Raw genomic sequence first — 16,321 nt, forward strand, 5'->3', positions numbered from 1 at the left:
TATTATACAGCTTTAAATAGCTTATGTTGTGCTAGACCGTTCTCCATAAATTATTCTAACTCCATCAGTATCTCAGGGAGTCCTGATTCTCTTCTGCTGTGGATTTTCAATCAGTGAAACTATTAGTGTAATCCAAAGAAACTTCGAGGCATCTTCTCTTAAAACAACTGACAACACGGCTTTGTACAGCAAGTATTCAATGGGGAAAACAGAACAACAAAAAAGGCTTACAGAAGTCAGCTCTGCACATAAAATCCTAGTATCCAAATCCTATCTTTTATAAGCCATGCCAGAACTGATCATGATACTAAAAGCCAGACATTGAGATGGTTGTGTTGAATTGTCTCACTAAATGACTTAATTTTGTGATAGGTCATTCCTGTTGGCCTGAGAAGCCTTCAGTTTTAGAGTCATAGAGTGGTTTAGGTTGGAAGGGACCTGAAAGGTGATCTGGTTGATTTTATTTAGTCAGTTCTAAACCAGTTTGCTTAAATGGGCCCCTCTCAACTACAGTCCCTTCCACTGAAAGAGTTTCAAATGTGAAAGTTTGTTCCTGTTAATAATCTTTATTTCTTCAGGGGTTGTGATAGATATAAATCCAGAAAGCCTCTGTACACTTGGTTTTCATCAGCTTGCTGCAAATAAGCCTTAAGTCTAACAAAAGCAGGCTGAGTTCTGCCTGTTTTCTCAATGACAGGCACGTTTTATTTTTGACGTTCAAAGAGATAAATCTTTTTCAGGCTCAAATTCTGTTCTATATTAGCTTCAGCCATAAAAAGCAATGAAACTGCAGAGGGAGGCAAAAGAAGGGTATGGCCTTAAAGTGTATGGATTTAGCATCACCCTAATGTTGTACATAAAATCAGAGGTGGAAATGTTGGGAAGGCAAATTCCAACCAGTCCTCCTTGCACTGTGGAGTGGTTAATTTGATCAGCTCTGGTAGAAGCCAACAGGATAAAAAGGCTTTTGCAAAAGAAAGTGACTGGGATGCTGCTGATGAAAGTGTTTATTCTGATTCCTCATTTGCTCTTATTCCTCACTGCCCCACAGTAACACCACTTCTACTGGGGTGGAAGAAGTGTTACCAAGAGTCTTGAATCTATTGAGGACTTATCAAACCGGTGGAGAGCCTGCCCCAAGTAAGAGCCTGCTGACCCCTGAATTACCACTGGTTTTTGCTCTCACTGGGAAGCTTGCTCTGCTCCTCTTTTACTTTTGTCATGTCTGGTGTGCTCTCTAGCTAACATACTCAGCTCTTATTCCAGTGTTATTTGTTAGCTTGCTAGCTTTTCTGGCATTTACAAACTGGGATTGTTTGCAGGGGGTGGAGCATCAGGATGCAGATGTCTTACTGAAGTGTTGTGGTGTCAAAATGGTCTCACTTATGCAACATGCAGCAACAAAGTGACCTCAAGATACTGCAGAGGATGACTCTTAATATACTCAAAGTGTTAGCTTTTGAGACAGTGATCTTAGTGCTCTTAGTGACTCACCAGCAAGAAACAGCTACCTGGGAATCCTTTGAATAGGTCAGCAGCTCAGGCATGCCAAAACGGCTATGTTTTAGATCCCATGGGGGTGTCCAGTTCCCTACTACCTGATTCTCAAGCTATGACATTTAATTTTGGTCTTTAGAAAACCCCTGATGAGGTTTGTGCTCAGTTTGGAGGACGGCTGTTGTACCTCTTCAGCCTTTTCAAAGCTACCATTAGTGGAGCACAGACTGGATGTTTCCACCTCCAGCAGGTTGAGACCATGAATACTTTTCAAGGTTTCTTGGAGGGAGCACTTTGCTGCTGTTGTCAGTGCATTAAACTTTCCAGTGGATGGAAGTGGACCTGATTTCTGTATCCTATGACTTGAAGAGCCATTTTCACTCACATTTTGCTTGTCTTTGGCTTGCAATGGACCGGTGGCACAAAAGCCTCTCCTGCTCCTGTTACTGCTGTCCACAGGTGGGGGATGTTAGTGAAGTGAAGACTGACATCCTGTATGGATAAACACTGCTCTGGTCTCCCTCCATTGCAGGGTTAAGATTAAGCCCTGGAAAGGAAAGAACATGAAACAGGAATAGCAACCTCCTCGAGTTATATTTGAGGTGCTTTGGGGAGATGCAATAGCAAGGCAAATTCATATTCCACTGCCATGCTTGTTATGTGCCCCGAAGCTCTCAGAAATGTGCCCACCCCTCTGCACACAATCTGGCACCTTCTAGTCACCACTGGTAACAAGATGATAACCGTGGTAGCACCTGTGTTAACAGCCTCTCTTTGCTTGTCAGTCCTTTGATGTTGAAAGGAGCTCACTTGTTGGGAAGGAGCATGAAAAGTGCCCACAAATCCTTGCCCTCAGCACTCACAGCAATAAAAAACTAGATGCAATGTCACGGGTTTAAAACATCTTTATTTGGAGCTGTGTAGGGGTTAGAAACCTGTTTATTTGCACTTCGCTTTGGAATGCAGGGATGGGTGGTATGTGTATGCAGGACATTGTCAGGAGTAAAACACGGCGTGGGGAGCCCTGCCTGTGGCAGGCTATCTGTGGGTCTGCACTCTCCTTCCCTTTGATCTCTTGCAAATCCTGAGGGTGAATTTGCACTTGCGCTCTCTCTCTGTCTTTGCCTTCCCTGCAGTGTTCAAACCAGACACTCTGTTGACATTGTACCACAGCACTTAGCAGCACACGTGCTGTAATGCTGTTATTTCTCACCAGCCAGCTGTTCCACTTTATACAACACTTAAGTAACGATTTCACAGCCATTACCAGCCTGCAGTAATGACACGGGCTGAAAGCTGAGCGCTGGCTGGTTGTAAACTGCAAAACCTGGGAGATGCTAAACCAGACACTTTGATAAATGAGAGAGGATGTTGCCTGCATCTTAATTGGTCGTGCTGAAGTCTCTTTTATCATCAGAGTAAACACAGTGTTCGGTGGGTCCTGGGATAGAATTGGGAATCGCTATCTTTTTGCACTTAGGAAATGTATTTCCTTGATTTCAGGTGTGATGTATTGATTCTAGGAGTTCCTTCTATGATCTTTTTCTTTCTCCCTTCCTTGATTTGTACCCTGTCAGCACTGATGGGTTTTCAGGAACTGAGGACTCCCAAGTGCTTTGTTTGCCATGATTGATTTGGTGCAAGGGATGAGCTACTTATGAATCTAGTAACTGACGCGCTGCACTATGAGCAGTGATCCAGGGGTAAGTAACAGCTTCTGGAAATAATTATGGAAGTGTTCAGTTGGATTGGCTCCTTGTTTGAAAAACCCAAACTAAACCATGATCGAAATGTTTAATAAGGCCTTTTTTTCCTCATTCTTTTCCAAAGTAGAATCTGGCCCAAAGTGAAGTGATGGGCCCAAAATGCTCAAACAACTTCACTTGTGGCCCAGGCACAGTGTTTTAAGCAAAGGTACAATCTGATCTACTTAGCCTGTTAACAGAGCAAATGTATGGAGAGGCTTTGGCATACACCTTTTGGTATACTGCAGTTGAGAAATCTCAGTCGGCTGAACTGTGGCTGAACCGAGGGGCTGTCTCAGGAGCACTCTGGAGCAGCTGAAGGGTCGAAGGTGAAGCTTACCCTGTGACAGCCAGGTAGTTCAATAAAGCAGATTTGCAAGAAGTAATTGAGCCCTGACAGCAGCCATAGTGTTCCCACCTTGGGGATCTTCAGGTTTACCTGTTGACAAATAACATACCTGCAGTTATTATTAACCCTGTTTCATCCAGGTCATCGTGAGGTGCTGCTGCCATTGTAATTGATGTGAATAAAATTCTGCTATTCCCCAACAGTGGCCAGCACAGCTTCTATGTATGCTAAAGGAAAAAGGATTTCCTGGGATCGTGCAGTTGAAGCTTTTGTGCTAATTATAGAAGTATATTTAACTGATTCTTTAAAAACAGTTCCTAACCTCTTAATTCTGTAGGAAACAACAATCGTGTTGCGTTATTGTTTTCAGGAAAATTAGGGGTTTGGGGCTTTTAATAGATGACTAAATTAGGCCTTATCAAAAGCTCTTCTAAGAAGTCCTGATCCATAGACTGCAATTACCCAAAGGAGTATATACAAGAATCTGCATTTGTTTGGAAACATCAGAAATCAGTGCAGGATGGCAGTTTGTTGTTGGATAAAGTGAACATCAGGGATAAAAAAACTCAGCTTGCCTCACTGGTTTTGTGTTGTTTTTTCTGTTTTACCTTATCACTCTGGAACTTGAAGAAACCCAGACAGAAAATAAGGGGATGCTTTCCGTTTTGTGTCTGTGTTTGTACACTTATTTTGATCTGGTTTTAATGCTGTTTAAAACCTAAGTGAGAAATTTCCTAAATTTTCAGTGTGTGGCTGTCTATGTAGCAGTACTGAGACCCTGCACAGCTTTCTGTCACAGTAAAGCTATTGCATGTGTGCCAGCAGAGCAGGGTAGACTGTGCTATGGTCTAAGGCTGCTTTTTTCTTGACCCCCCCTGTTCTGTTAATAAAGCACATAACTGTTGTATAGTCAATACAATCTGCTGTGTGTTCTTAGCTAGGAATTGTAATATGCTAATTGCTTTTAATCTCCAATCATAGGAAAATGGTTACTTTTATGTAAGGCTACTGCCTGCTTGGGTTTTCTAGGATGTGCGCTCTTTACCTCTTCCTGTCCTGAAGTCTTGTCCAGGAGTATTCAAGGGACTTGGAAGTCCTGGACAAAACCTGAAGAGCCAACCCTACAGCATGAGCTCCAGGCATATATGGCTTTGTGAAATGAAATCAACTGCTCTCTTGCAACCCATCACTGGCTTTGAGCAATTTGGTTGCTGTCCTGTGCTACAGCTCAGCACAGTGACTTGGCTCCATTGAGACAGCTGCCTTCTCAAACGCATAAGCTCAGCTAGGTGACCCAAATCCCACATGGCACCTTCTTATCAGCAGTGATTAACTGCTAGAGAGACAGTGACCTCATTAGAGAGCTTGAAGGGTGGATATGAGTTTCTTAATCATGGCCAGCTTAATTTGCAAAGATCTGAGCCACCCTCTTTTCCCTGTGAGTGGGAGTGATTTTTCTGTCACTGGTCTTGGTTGACACGCAGCAGTTTTCCTTTCTTGAGGTGGACAGAAAGGTGGGGCCAGATGCTGGTCACTGGGAACAGCAAAAGACATATACCAAAAAACATTTCACATATAAGGTCTAGCCTTTTTCCGTGTCCCTCTTTCTCCAAGATGCCAGGAATGCAGTACAATTTCCACTCTTCTTCAGCTGTTGATCTCTGATCCTGAGGGGTGTTTGTGGTGTGGCAGCAGTAACTGCACCTGCTTCAAGTACATTTTGTGAAGTCAGCAAAGAGGAACTTGAGCACAAATTGGCAGCCTTCATGTATTAATCCTTCCAGGTGTGCGAAGGAAATTGCAGCCACCGCTGTTGAGTTAGTGGTAGGAGAAATGAGACATAACCCTTTTTGTCCAAGACAGTTGAAAAGAATCCTTTTGGCTTTTTATTCTGAAAACATCTGTGTGGATGTTGTCCTTCAAAGATTTCTCAAGTAATTTCATGCGGAGGCAGAGCTGATAGTGCTTGTTTTACTGATATTCGCATCTCTGCATGGCAGCAGCTGTTTATACAAAAAAATCACATACCTTCTTGTTTTTCTGCCCAGAATTGAGAACTTGCCATAACACCGAATGGATTTTGTGTATGAGATTTTAAGCAAATATAATTAAACTGTCATTTCCTGACAGCTCATATATGAGGCTGTTTGACTACAGTGGACTTTTTGTTTTAGTAAACACATTCACAACCCAGAAGTTAACACCACCAGAAACTCTCCTAATTCAGTAAGTTGGCCCATGATAGATAGCTGTGGACTAACTCAGTAGTGCCTTAAGATACATATTTAGATATTTAGTTAAAGAAAGGGAGAGGGAGGAAAAGAATTAAGGAATGCAACACCTGCTGAGAGTAAATAAAACACATTTAAATATATATATATATGTATATATGTATAGCTCCATCTTCTCCATTTGAACCCAGAAGCACTGTGCTAACACGTGAGAACCAAAAAATACTTCTCGGTAGGAGCCCCTTCAGTTGTCCTGGCTAACATTTTGTCGCACAGCTTTTCCTGTTGTTTAACCTCATCCGTAGAAACAGACTTCTGAGGAAACCATTTGCCTTTGGAAAAAATCAGGATATTTCTGCGTATTTTAGGATCAGGGCTGATAGAACAGCTAAACCCAACAGTATTAAAAGGAAATGAAGATGTTGTGGACTCAGATGATGAAAGATGGAGCAAAGATATGAAATGTCATCTTCGTGTAATCCGGGGAGGGAGAGAAGAAAAGGCAAATTTTGCTTGTAACGTGAGACCTAGCAATAACTCCTTAATCCAGATTTATGACCCAGCAACAACCTGACTTCTTTTGTGACAAAAATGGTACTTCCATCTCCAATACAATAACTTCTAGTTAAGGGAGAGCTGTAACGTGTCCAATGGTGCGCACAGTGTCGGTAATGGAAGCACAGGAGTGAGGAGCCTGCTCCAGAGCCTATATACTCCTTAATTTAGCTATGACTGAAGCTGTAATTACCGTAGTTCAGTAAGATTTCTATCTTGATAACATTTCTTCAAAATATGGAATTCTTAATTAATTCTCTCATCTCTTTTCCTTGTAACACTATTGAACTCTAATGAGTGGTAGCATTTTCTGTGGGGCAGTAATGAGAAAATAATGAAGAAATAAGTAACAGATCGAGCTGACATTCTGTATCTAATTGATGAAATATCCTCTCGTTCCTCCCAGGGCAAAGGTGAAGAAAGGTGTGAACATTTTCAGTGTAAGAGCCAGCAGCCCATACTTATGGGACATCAGAGAGAGTGTGGATTATACTGGGAAATACGCACCAGCTGTTATTGTTTGCCAGAGGAAATCGGCTGCCTCTGAAAACAGGTAGGTCACAGCAGCCTATCTTTTAACAACCCAATGGCTGTTTTTCCTTTTCACAGCGTTTTGCCATGATTTTAATAAGTTTTATTATAATGCATGCCAAAAATGCTTTTGGAAAACCTGTGTTTATATCTTGGAATGCATTGCTAATTCTACCACATACACTTCAGGAAAACAAAATAATGTTATTCCATCATAATATTCAAAGCAAGTTACAGCTAGCAGGAGATGCTGTTTCCAGAGAGTGTTTCATATCTTAGAATTTGGTTGTGGTTGGTTTAATCTCTTCCAATGATTTGCATTATAGCAAGGGGTAATTACATAGGGCTGGTTTTGGTGGGGTTTTTTATTTTGGGTTTGGTTCTTTTTTGTAGCTCTTTCTTGGGATATTTTGGGGTCACAGAGTTACAGAATTCATTTTGTTTGGTTTTGGCTTGGGGATTTTTGTCTGTTTTTTCTAATCTAGAGGAAACTAAAATGTACTCCAAGTATCAAACCCTTGACAATGAGTTTGATAGGAACTTCTAATCTGCAGAAAGGAAAAGGTTTTCCATTTCCATTGTGCAACAGCTTAAATAGGACACTGACCTGTCTTAAACAACCTTCATCTGACAGGTGGATGTTCCTTCTCCAGTCACAACTGATTGCTTTAATGAATGCATTTCTATATCGTTTGCTGCTTCTTGTTCATTGTTTCTGGAACTGCATGTCAAGTGCATATTTATAAGGCTCTGACTGCCTGCCTATGTATTGTGTTTGGCATTCCTGTTAGAAAACTTGCATATGAGATGGAGTTTTGTGCTGTGATTTACTTCTGAAATTTGACAAAATCTGAGAGGCCTTGTGGATTTATTATGGGGTTTAGAATTTTTAAACAAATACCCTCTGAACCTAATAACTAGGAAGTTTCATGTCTTTGCAATGTGGGTATATGGGAAAAGGAAGAAGGGAAGTATTTCCCTTCATAACCATGACATTAATCATTTTTGCCTCATTATAACTCAGATTCTACACATTTTCTCTGCTATAGTATCCTGTATTTTCTGATCTAAGCCATATGTTGTCTCATACCTGACTGAATTGTATTGGTCAATGAAGCAGTGCCAAGGTCAGAGCTTCCTACTGTCTAGCACAGTCTGTCAGACAGATTCTTTAAAATCCCAGTTCAAAGCTATTTGAAGACAGTGTGAATATTTTCATTGACTGAAATAGGCATTGGATCAAACCCAAAGATTATTTCAACAACGAGTTTTCCATCACACTATCTTGTTGGGTCCATGCAGTGCATTTGCCTGATTTTTCTTCCTCATCAGGAAAATACAGTGCAGCCTCATGGGTGAACTGAAGCTTGGCAACTTACTTCCCTTCAATATGCGCATTCAGTGGCAAGTATTCAAAATGTTTCCTTGTACACAAAGAAGTAAATTATGATGTCACCTGTCATGCAGTATTTGTGGATTCTGTGTACTTTCACATGCTGAGTATGAGGATTGCTTCATGTTCATTGAAAGAAATATATACTCGTATAGGATTTTACTGGAAAGAAAATCGAATGAAGACAAGGTACATGTGGAAATTCTGGTTTGACTTATTCCATCACAGTTTCGAGTTGAGATTTGTGGTTTTCTCACATTCAAGGACTTCTTCCTCATTGTTTGTAAACAAATGTAAATATTTGTACTGTATTATTCAGTATTTTGTTTTCCTTATCAAATTTAGTCACATCTGTTTTGCTCTTCCTTGTAAGAAGATGAAGCTTGATATGGGGAAGGGGAATGTGCTCAGTGTTCTGGGGAAGACTTCTTTTTCCTTATCTAGATGTGTTTGTCACTATATTTGCACAATGAATGACAGCTAAATATTGATGCCTCTTATCAAATTGTTTGCTTCCACAGTTCAATTAGGAACTTGACAAACTCTGTCTGTATGTTGTGTAATTACTCCTAAAAATCAAGCGATCTGATCATGTGAATGAAAAGGGGGCAATGTTAATTAAGTTGAGATTCGATACCTTCATGCTTCTGATAATTTTACGTGGATCAGAAGATAGTGTTAATAAAGCTAACTTACTGTGACAGGTGTAATTTCATGGATTAAGGAGGCACTTGTGCAAGTGACAAAGTCAACCAAGATGCCTGAGCATTTCTCTATCGGAGTTTGAAATATATCCGTCATTTTGATTGGAGAGGTTTTGGCACCACAAGCTTGTCGTAACAGGATTACTATACAAATATTATCACAGCCAGCAGGGTGTTTTAGAATGAATATTAACAGCAAATATTGTGAGTCTGTGTGAGAATAACTAATTAAGCCCATCTGTCAAATATGATTTGAAGTTCTCAGTGCCTTGCTTATTATGGGCTTGCAACAGTGTTCCAGATTAATGGTGAAGCAGTTATAAAGTTCTCCCCAGTTCTTCTGGTTTCATTCACAGGCAGTAATCATTTTGTAACACTCTGAATCCTGACTCATGAGATCATTAGATGGGCTTACTTCTTGTAGCATCTGTACAGTGCTACTCCTAAATGAAGGATTTCTCTTCCATCCCGCTGTTTTCATGCAAATGACCAAAAAAAACCCAAATAGAAAAAGATATGATGGAAATTAACCAGTGGTTCAGAAATGTGGCTTGGGAAACACTGAACAGTGAATCAGGGAGATACATCCTGATATGTGCCACTTACTCCCTTTGGAAGTTGGATGACCTTTCTTAATTCTGCATGTAATGAGGTGAATGCCCTAGAAAGATGAGATTAAAGGAGTCCTGCATTTTCTGGATGTTTTCTTGGATTGGTGCTTTTTCTCTTTGTACCTGAAATTGAGCATCTCTGCTGCACTAGCGATGATTGAGAACAGCCAAAAGTGGAAGATCTGGGATCCTGTGTTTCCTGTTGGATGGGAAGCATCCTAGCTGGGATAGGTTCAGAAAATTACTGAGGTGGCTAAAGATGCAGATATACCGGATGTGTTCTGATTTGCATCTGTTCTGGTATGATGTTAATATGGTCACGATCCTCTTGAAATACTTTATTCATGTTTATATTTTTGTGTGCAAAAGTTTGTTACTCCATTAAAGAATACATTATTGTTTTCTGTGCTTAAGGCAGGAATGAGGCCATTGATCCAAGCAAGTGCAAAATAATTCTAGACAAAACTTGGCCATCTCTAGGTAGAACCTCAATGTCTGGATGTGACTGTTTACTGCTTCATCTCCAGATGTATTTGAATTATGTGATGGATAAGCTTTGCTTGGCAATTTCCTTTTCCCTGTGCTCGTTGTTGGAAATGTTACCAAGATAGCATTTCTTCTGATACTTTCCCACTTGACTTTTGCGTTGCAGTTCTAATAGCATTGACGGAGTTATGGGCTTATGCTGCCTGAAACCAGATGCTGGTCCTGCTGTTTGCAGAGAAACTTATTTTCATTTTGAACTATGAGTGGCTGAATCAGTCTGTGACAATATTGACACAGTAAGAGGCAATGACAGTGTTTTCTGGGCTGTATCCCTCATTGTTCCTCTGTGTCTCATTTTTTATGATACTGTATTTTAATGCTTAATTTTCTTAACAGTTTTATAATACAAGGACTTAACTCAATATTAGATAATAACAGGGGCAGGAAAACCTGTGACAGCATTGCCTTTGATTTTCCTACACAATACATTCTTTTTATTACATTTATAACATTATCCTTAGTGCCCTATATTTCTCATTTTCAAATCTAGTTAACATTTAGTTTTCATGTTGTAACAGCACTGAGCTACTGCTTCATTCTCTTACTTATTGCATCTGCCAGTACATTTGATAGACTCTCAAGAGTGCTATAATCCTAAAATGTTTCTGAAACAACAAAAACAACAAATCTGACATAAATAACAGCCTAATAGCCACAATAATTACATTATGTCTCTTGCTGGTGTTCATCAAAGTGCTTCATAAAAATAGTTTTATGGTTTAGATCACCATTAATTTCTTTCCCTTGCTGTTTCTGTGCTCACGTGACTTTAGCAACTAGAGGTATTTTGTTGCTGGGAAAGAAAGTTTTCTGCTCAATAGCATTACAGAAAAGGTACATCATGTAGCAAAAATAATTCCCAGTGTATTTTGTCCCATCACATCATGTGTGATTCCCATGAGCTTCAGTTTATCATGATGATACCAAAGCAAGAAAAAGACTGTAGACATCATACATGCTTTTTAGTAAGATATAGTCAAGTATGATATCAAAAGGCTGGACCGGCAGAGGGGGTGGAAGGTTGGCTTAGGCTGATACTTCCAAGGCATATGGGTAATGATCAGGTGCAGATTTATTTACCCTGGGTAGCTTTAGTGTTTTATACTGTGTGCCATTTGGATTTTTCTTTCACAGGTTTTTCTTGTGCTATTTGAAACCTCTCCGGTTCTAAGAGTTTATATGTTATGGTGATGTGAAAGTAGTAAACATCTCAGAAGTCATGTTTACATCCCACTGTTTGAAAGCAATTAGTCACAAACTCCCATTTCTTGTTTCTCATTTTAAAACTTAAATGTGCCCTCTGAGAGAGAACCCTTTGAGATCTTGAGGGAAAGTAAATTGGTGTGAGCCAAGCATCAGTGCATCATTCTTTTACATGCTGACCCACTTTTTTTCATTTTCTTTTAAGAAGAGAACTATTTTATTTATCAAGAAATGCAGAATCTCTCTTGAAACCATCCTATTCAATGCTAATAGACAAGAAAAAAGGTTCATGGTTATCATCTTGAAGCAAGTCAAAAGAAAAGAGATGAAATATTAACCAACAACTATTAGATAAAGTTATTATTAGCCAACTTTTCCACCTGTTTGAAAGAGACTCAATTCATTTAAAAACAAAAGGCTTGCAGGAAGGCACTTCAAAGACATGCTGTTAGCTGTCTGGCATCTTAAGGGTGGACTCTGCTCCTCTGTCTCTGACATTTACATGAAGGAGATGCCATAGGGCAATTCAGCTGTCATTGTGAAGAAGATTGCTTTTTATCTCAGTTGAATTTTAGGGTTCTCCTTAGAGAACAAGGCTATTCCTGTGTTCTTTTCTTTGTGAGCATGTTGCTGGAAATGGGAAAAGTGACAATGAGCATTGAGTTGCTGATGCTGCCTTTTGAAGCAGTTAAAAATAAAGTAATAATTCCATCATTTGGGGATTATTCTTTAGAAATACAGATGTCCAGTTAAGACAGCATTTACCATCTCCTGTTGGCTTGCAGTTAGTGATGCTCAGGGCTGCATCACTGCTACATGCATGTCATCTTAAAGAAAGTGGTTAAAGGGAAATAGCCCTGAAAAGTAACTCAATATGTCTTAACAGTTCGCAACAGGACTGAGTTGCATCACTGTGCTCAAAGGAGTTGTTGTTACTGTTCAGATTAAGTAGTCTGCCTCTAAAATCTGCAAACAGTAATTGATTTTAGGAGCTTAATCCTCATTCATTGAGAGTCCTTGAAGTGCAGAACTGGAAATTAAATAATTTGAGAGAAACAATACTTTGGTGACAGAAGTCACAGTGAGCTGATCATTCACAGACATGTTAGGGTGGTTTTGTCCTCTCTTCTCTCTCATTGGGTGATGTGTAGGTGTTCTGTGGGTATTTCTGCCACCTGCATTGTAGAGGAGATGCCCTTTAATCTTTATTTTATCCTGGTATGATCCAGTGTAATAAACATAATACTAAACTTGAGGAGCAATGATTTCCCCTAAGAAACTTAAGGATTCATCATCGTGCTTGCTCTGTGTCTGTGGTCCTTAAACTTTAGTAGCCCCAAAGCTCAAACTAACAATTCCAGTGGGACAAATCCAGTTTGCTATCTGTCACAAAATAGATCACAGGTTAGTAATCTCCTGGCTTTTAGAAATCTAATATTAAATGCAAAAGTGTGTCTTGTGAAAATATCTCTGATGGTGCTGTTGATTTTCTTTTCCTTGGAGGAAATCTTGTAAGAAGTAATACAAATTACTGAGAGAGTGAGAAAGTGAGCGGATGACTTTAAATATGAGCTGAGCCTGAAAATATGCCTGTTGCTGTTGAGGCATGGGGGTTCCCTGGTTTTGGATGAAAAAGGTAATTAAATCTAGCTAACACATACAAGTCAACAGACATCAAAGTGTGGATTGGAAGGTTAACAGAATGATGTTATACCATTTAGAATCCATGTAAATAGTAAAACTAATCCTAACTAAATTACATCTGCAAGTACAAAGCTGAAGTTCACTGGGCATTTGAGTTATTTTATGGCTTAATGTATAGATTTATTGATGACATGGGCAACTCAAGATTGCAATATTAAAAATCTGTGGTTGGTTTATACAGACTGATGATGCAGATATAACTCATCCTCTAATTATTTTGCCTTAGTCACCTCTTGGATTTTTAATCACCTCTAATGAGGTAAGAAAGTGCTGCTGCTCTGTCTTAGTAAAGGTGCAGAGGGGATATGGACTAAACCTTCAGGCTGTGTACTGACAGTAATACACCACATCATCTGTTAATGTTTATGCTGTGTTAATATGCATGCAGTGAAGTGGGGTGACATAGGAGCTGCTCTGAGCTGTCACAAAGACAATGCAGAAGTCAGCAGTGGCTTGTTTTATGACCCTTGTAACTGCATGAGCCCTAATAACTCGTGTCACATGGGAAGTGTGCCTTCTCATGTGCTAACTAGTCCCTTGAGAGTCAACTAGCACCAAAGGCTGCTTGCTTTTTTTCTAGTCAGGAGAAGCCTTCCTTCCCAGTCTACTATCAGGAGCTGATAGTGTGAGTTAGACTTCTTTTTGAAGACTTTCTGTCAGCTTCCATACCAAAAGAAGAAATTGGACTTTGTTAGGATAGTGGGATGCCTTGTCTTTGTGGGTAGCATTGATTCCACCATGCATACACACAGACATATATAAAAATTGGCAACAGGACTGAAAACTGAGGTGTAAGATTCCATAGGCAGAGCTGTCTATGTGATCACTGGATATTTTGGGTTACACAGAAGGAGTGTATAATGTGATTCATTCCTCCCTCTGCATGGCAATCTGCAACAACAAGCAGTACTTCCACCTCTACCAACACACTCCTCCTTCTGCAAACGTTTTCCAACCTAAGATGTAATCTGGAGTATAAATTTTTAGTGTTATATAGGGCTGTTTTAATGTTCAATGCACTTTCAGTTTGCGCCTCCGAATCTTTCAATTTGAAATCCATCCTTACTGTGTAAGTTTATGAATCATGTGTTTTATGCATGATAGCTTGACACAAAAGTGAGCATAGGAATGCATAGAAAAGATGTTATGTAAGATGTTAGACAAAACTACATTTCAGAGTGTGTAGGAGTGGGGAGCCAGGCTGTATCTTCTACGGCAGATACGGGAGCCAGCAAGCCTGGCTTGTTGCGCAATTCTGTGGAAGAGTACAGGGACCATTACAGGCTACATTTCCATTTGTTACTCAGGAACCCTGAGAGCTTTTCCATGCAAGAAGCACAAATATGACCTCATATTTGGTACACTTTAAAATCCGAGTAACTGCCAGCTCTGCTGTTTTGCCTTTGATACAGGCCTAGCCTTTACTGGTCCTGATGTAGCTGATACAGAGCCTGTCTAGCACTTACTGTGCACTCCTGTTGATGGTACAAAAAAGATAAAGGCATCAGTTGGCTGTGATGTCTCTGTAGTTGAAATTCATTGCCAGGGTGGTAGTTGAGGGACTGCCTGGACTTATGTAAATGTATTAATATTATTCCTTGTTTCAGGGATCACCTGAAGCTAATATTCAAATGTGCAATTAGTTGAACAGATGACTGTTATCTCCATCCTTTCTTGACATAATTTTTTCTCTGGAATCTTGCAAGAGCACGTGCCTGCCTTTTCCTCAGGTTTAACTGAAATGCTTGTAGAATACCTTCAGTATTAACAAGATACTGTATTTTTAAAATCTTGATGCTCTGGAAGCTTTCCTAAGTCCAAGTTTTGTGAACTTCAGCATGTGGTCTGTGGAACAGGATAGCTATTCAATATATACCACTGAAAGTGAGACTATATTACTTTCATCTTCTTACACTGCCTTTCTAAATCAACTGTAAAATCAATCACAAAACATCTGATTCTGGTATTTACATAATTCCCTTTTTAGCTGTACCTTAATGCACCAGAGTCTCCATAGGTTTGTTTATAACAACACTGACAAGTGCAGATGTAGTCTTACCCTATATTAAAGATGAAGTCATCATACCAGGAGACCAAGAAACGGAAGTCTGTGTGGCACAGAGTAATGCCGTGTGAAGATAAATGTGCCAACTTGGCTGTGACACTGTGCAGCCTCTTAGAAAACAGGCCTATGTGTTGTATCATACATGGCATATCACTGTGAGCCCATGAGAATGTAAAGTACTGAGTGGAACTTCTTCATTTTCCGTTTATTTGAATCTTACATTTAATTTATACTGAAAGCAAATAATTAGACTGAACAATCTCCAATCCAATTAATCTATTCCTAAGTGGCAAATATTGTACCTGGAAACAGATCGATTATGAAGTGTTTCCTCTGAGATACATTTTCCTGTTAATTCTTGAAGCAATTAATTTTCTTACAGACACGTGCAGACCTTTGCATGAATTAGTGAAGGCAAGAAAAGCAAAAGGCATACAGGAGAACAAAAGGCAATAATAAAATACTAACAAAGAATTAATAAACATAATGTATGCACAGTGTGTTTATATATGTTGTACATCCATTATACTTTTGTCAGCGTCCATAATTGACAAGCTTTCAAAATTCCAAAGCAGAAATTAGGACATCTTAGAATTAATCTTTCGTGCATATTCATTAAAACTGGTCTTTCTTACAAGAACACATGGTACTTCTCCCATAGGCTTATGGGCAGAGGAGAATTTGGCAGACAAACTCTGACAAGTCTCTCTATGTTGTATTTGTCAAGATAGCGTCTCCCCCCACCCACTGAGACTTACAGTTTGGAAGAATGTGGGAAGATTTTTATAGTGAAAACAAAATGCAGTTTTACATCGTGGATGCAGAATCCAAAGTTCACCCAAATAGCCAAACAATACATCCCTTGCCAGATTTTAAGTCCTCGCTTGAAAGCATAAGAAACATCACAGTGTTCTTTTATTTTTGAAATGCTTATTTGCAATTCTAAGCATCTTTTAATGTGAGCAGACAATGCCATTCTCCTGAACCCTACTGCACATGTTGAAATGGCTACAATGTTAGCTTGGTTTTCCCCAAAAGTTTCAATCAAGACATACCCCTGATACGAAAATTTATATCTGAGTAGCTTTGGTTTTGGCAAGACTGTCAGGACTGCGCAACAAATAAATTTGGATGGTCTTAGTTACATTTGTATCTATCATACCCACAAATGATGCATTCCTGTACTC

General features: G+C 39.6%; 1 protein-coding gene across 3 annotated transcripts in view; it reads left to right on the top strand.

Moving 5' to 3' along the window:
- Nucleotides 1–16,321, top strand: part of TMEM132D (transmembrane protein 132D) — a 269,350-nt gene that overhangs the window by 122,006 nt on the left and 131,023 nt on the right. For all 3 annotated transcript variants that reach the window (XM_061355391.1, XM_061355389.1, XM_061355390.1), the window contains exon 3: nt 6,784–6,930. In XM_061355391.1, coding sequence (XP_061211375.1) covers nt 6,784–6,930 — 147 coding nt within the window. The remainder of the gene's footprint in view (nt 1–6,783; nt 6,931–16,321) is intronic.

The sequence above is a fragment of the Neopsephotus bourkii genome, unplaced genomic scaffold (genome assembly GCF_033783945.1).
Source record: "Neopsephotus bourkii isolate Nb327-2 ecotype Australia unplaced genomic scaffold, CSIRO-AGI_Nbou_v1 NB_795, whole genome shotgun sequence".
Taxonomy (NCBI): Eukaryota; Metazoa; Chordata; class Aves; order Psittaciformes; family Psittacidae; genus Neopsephotus; species Neopsephotus bourkii.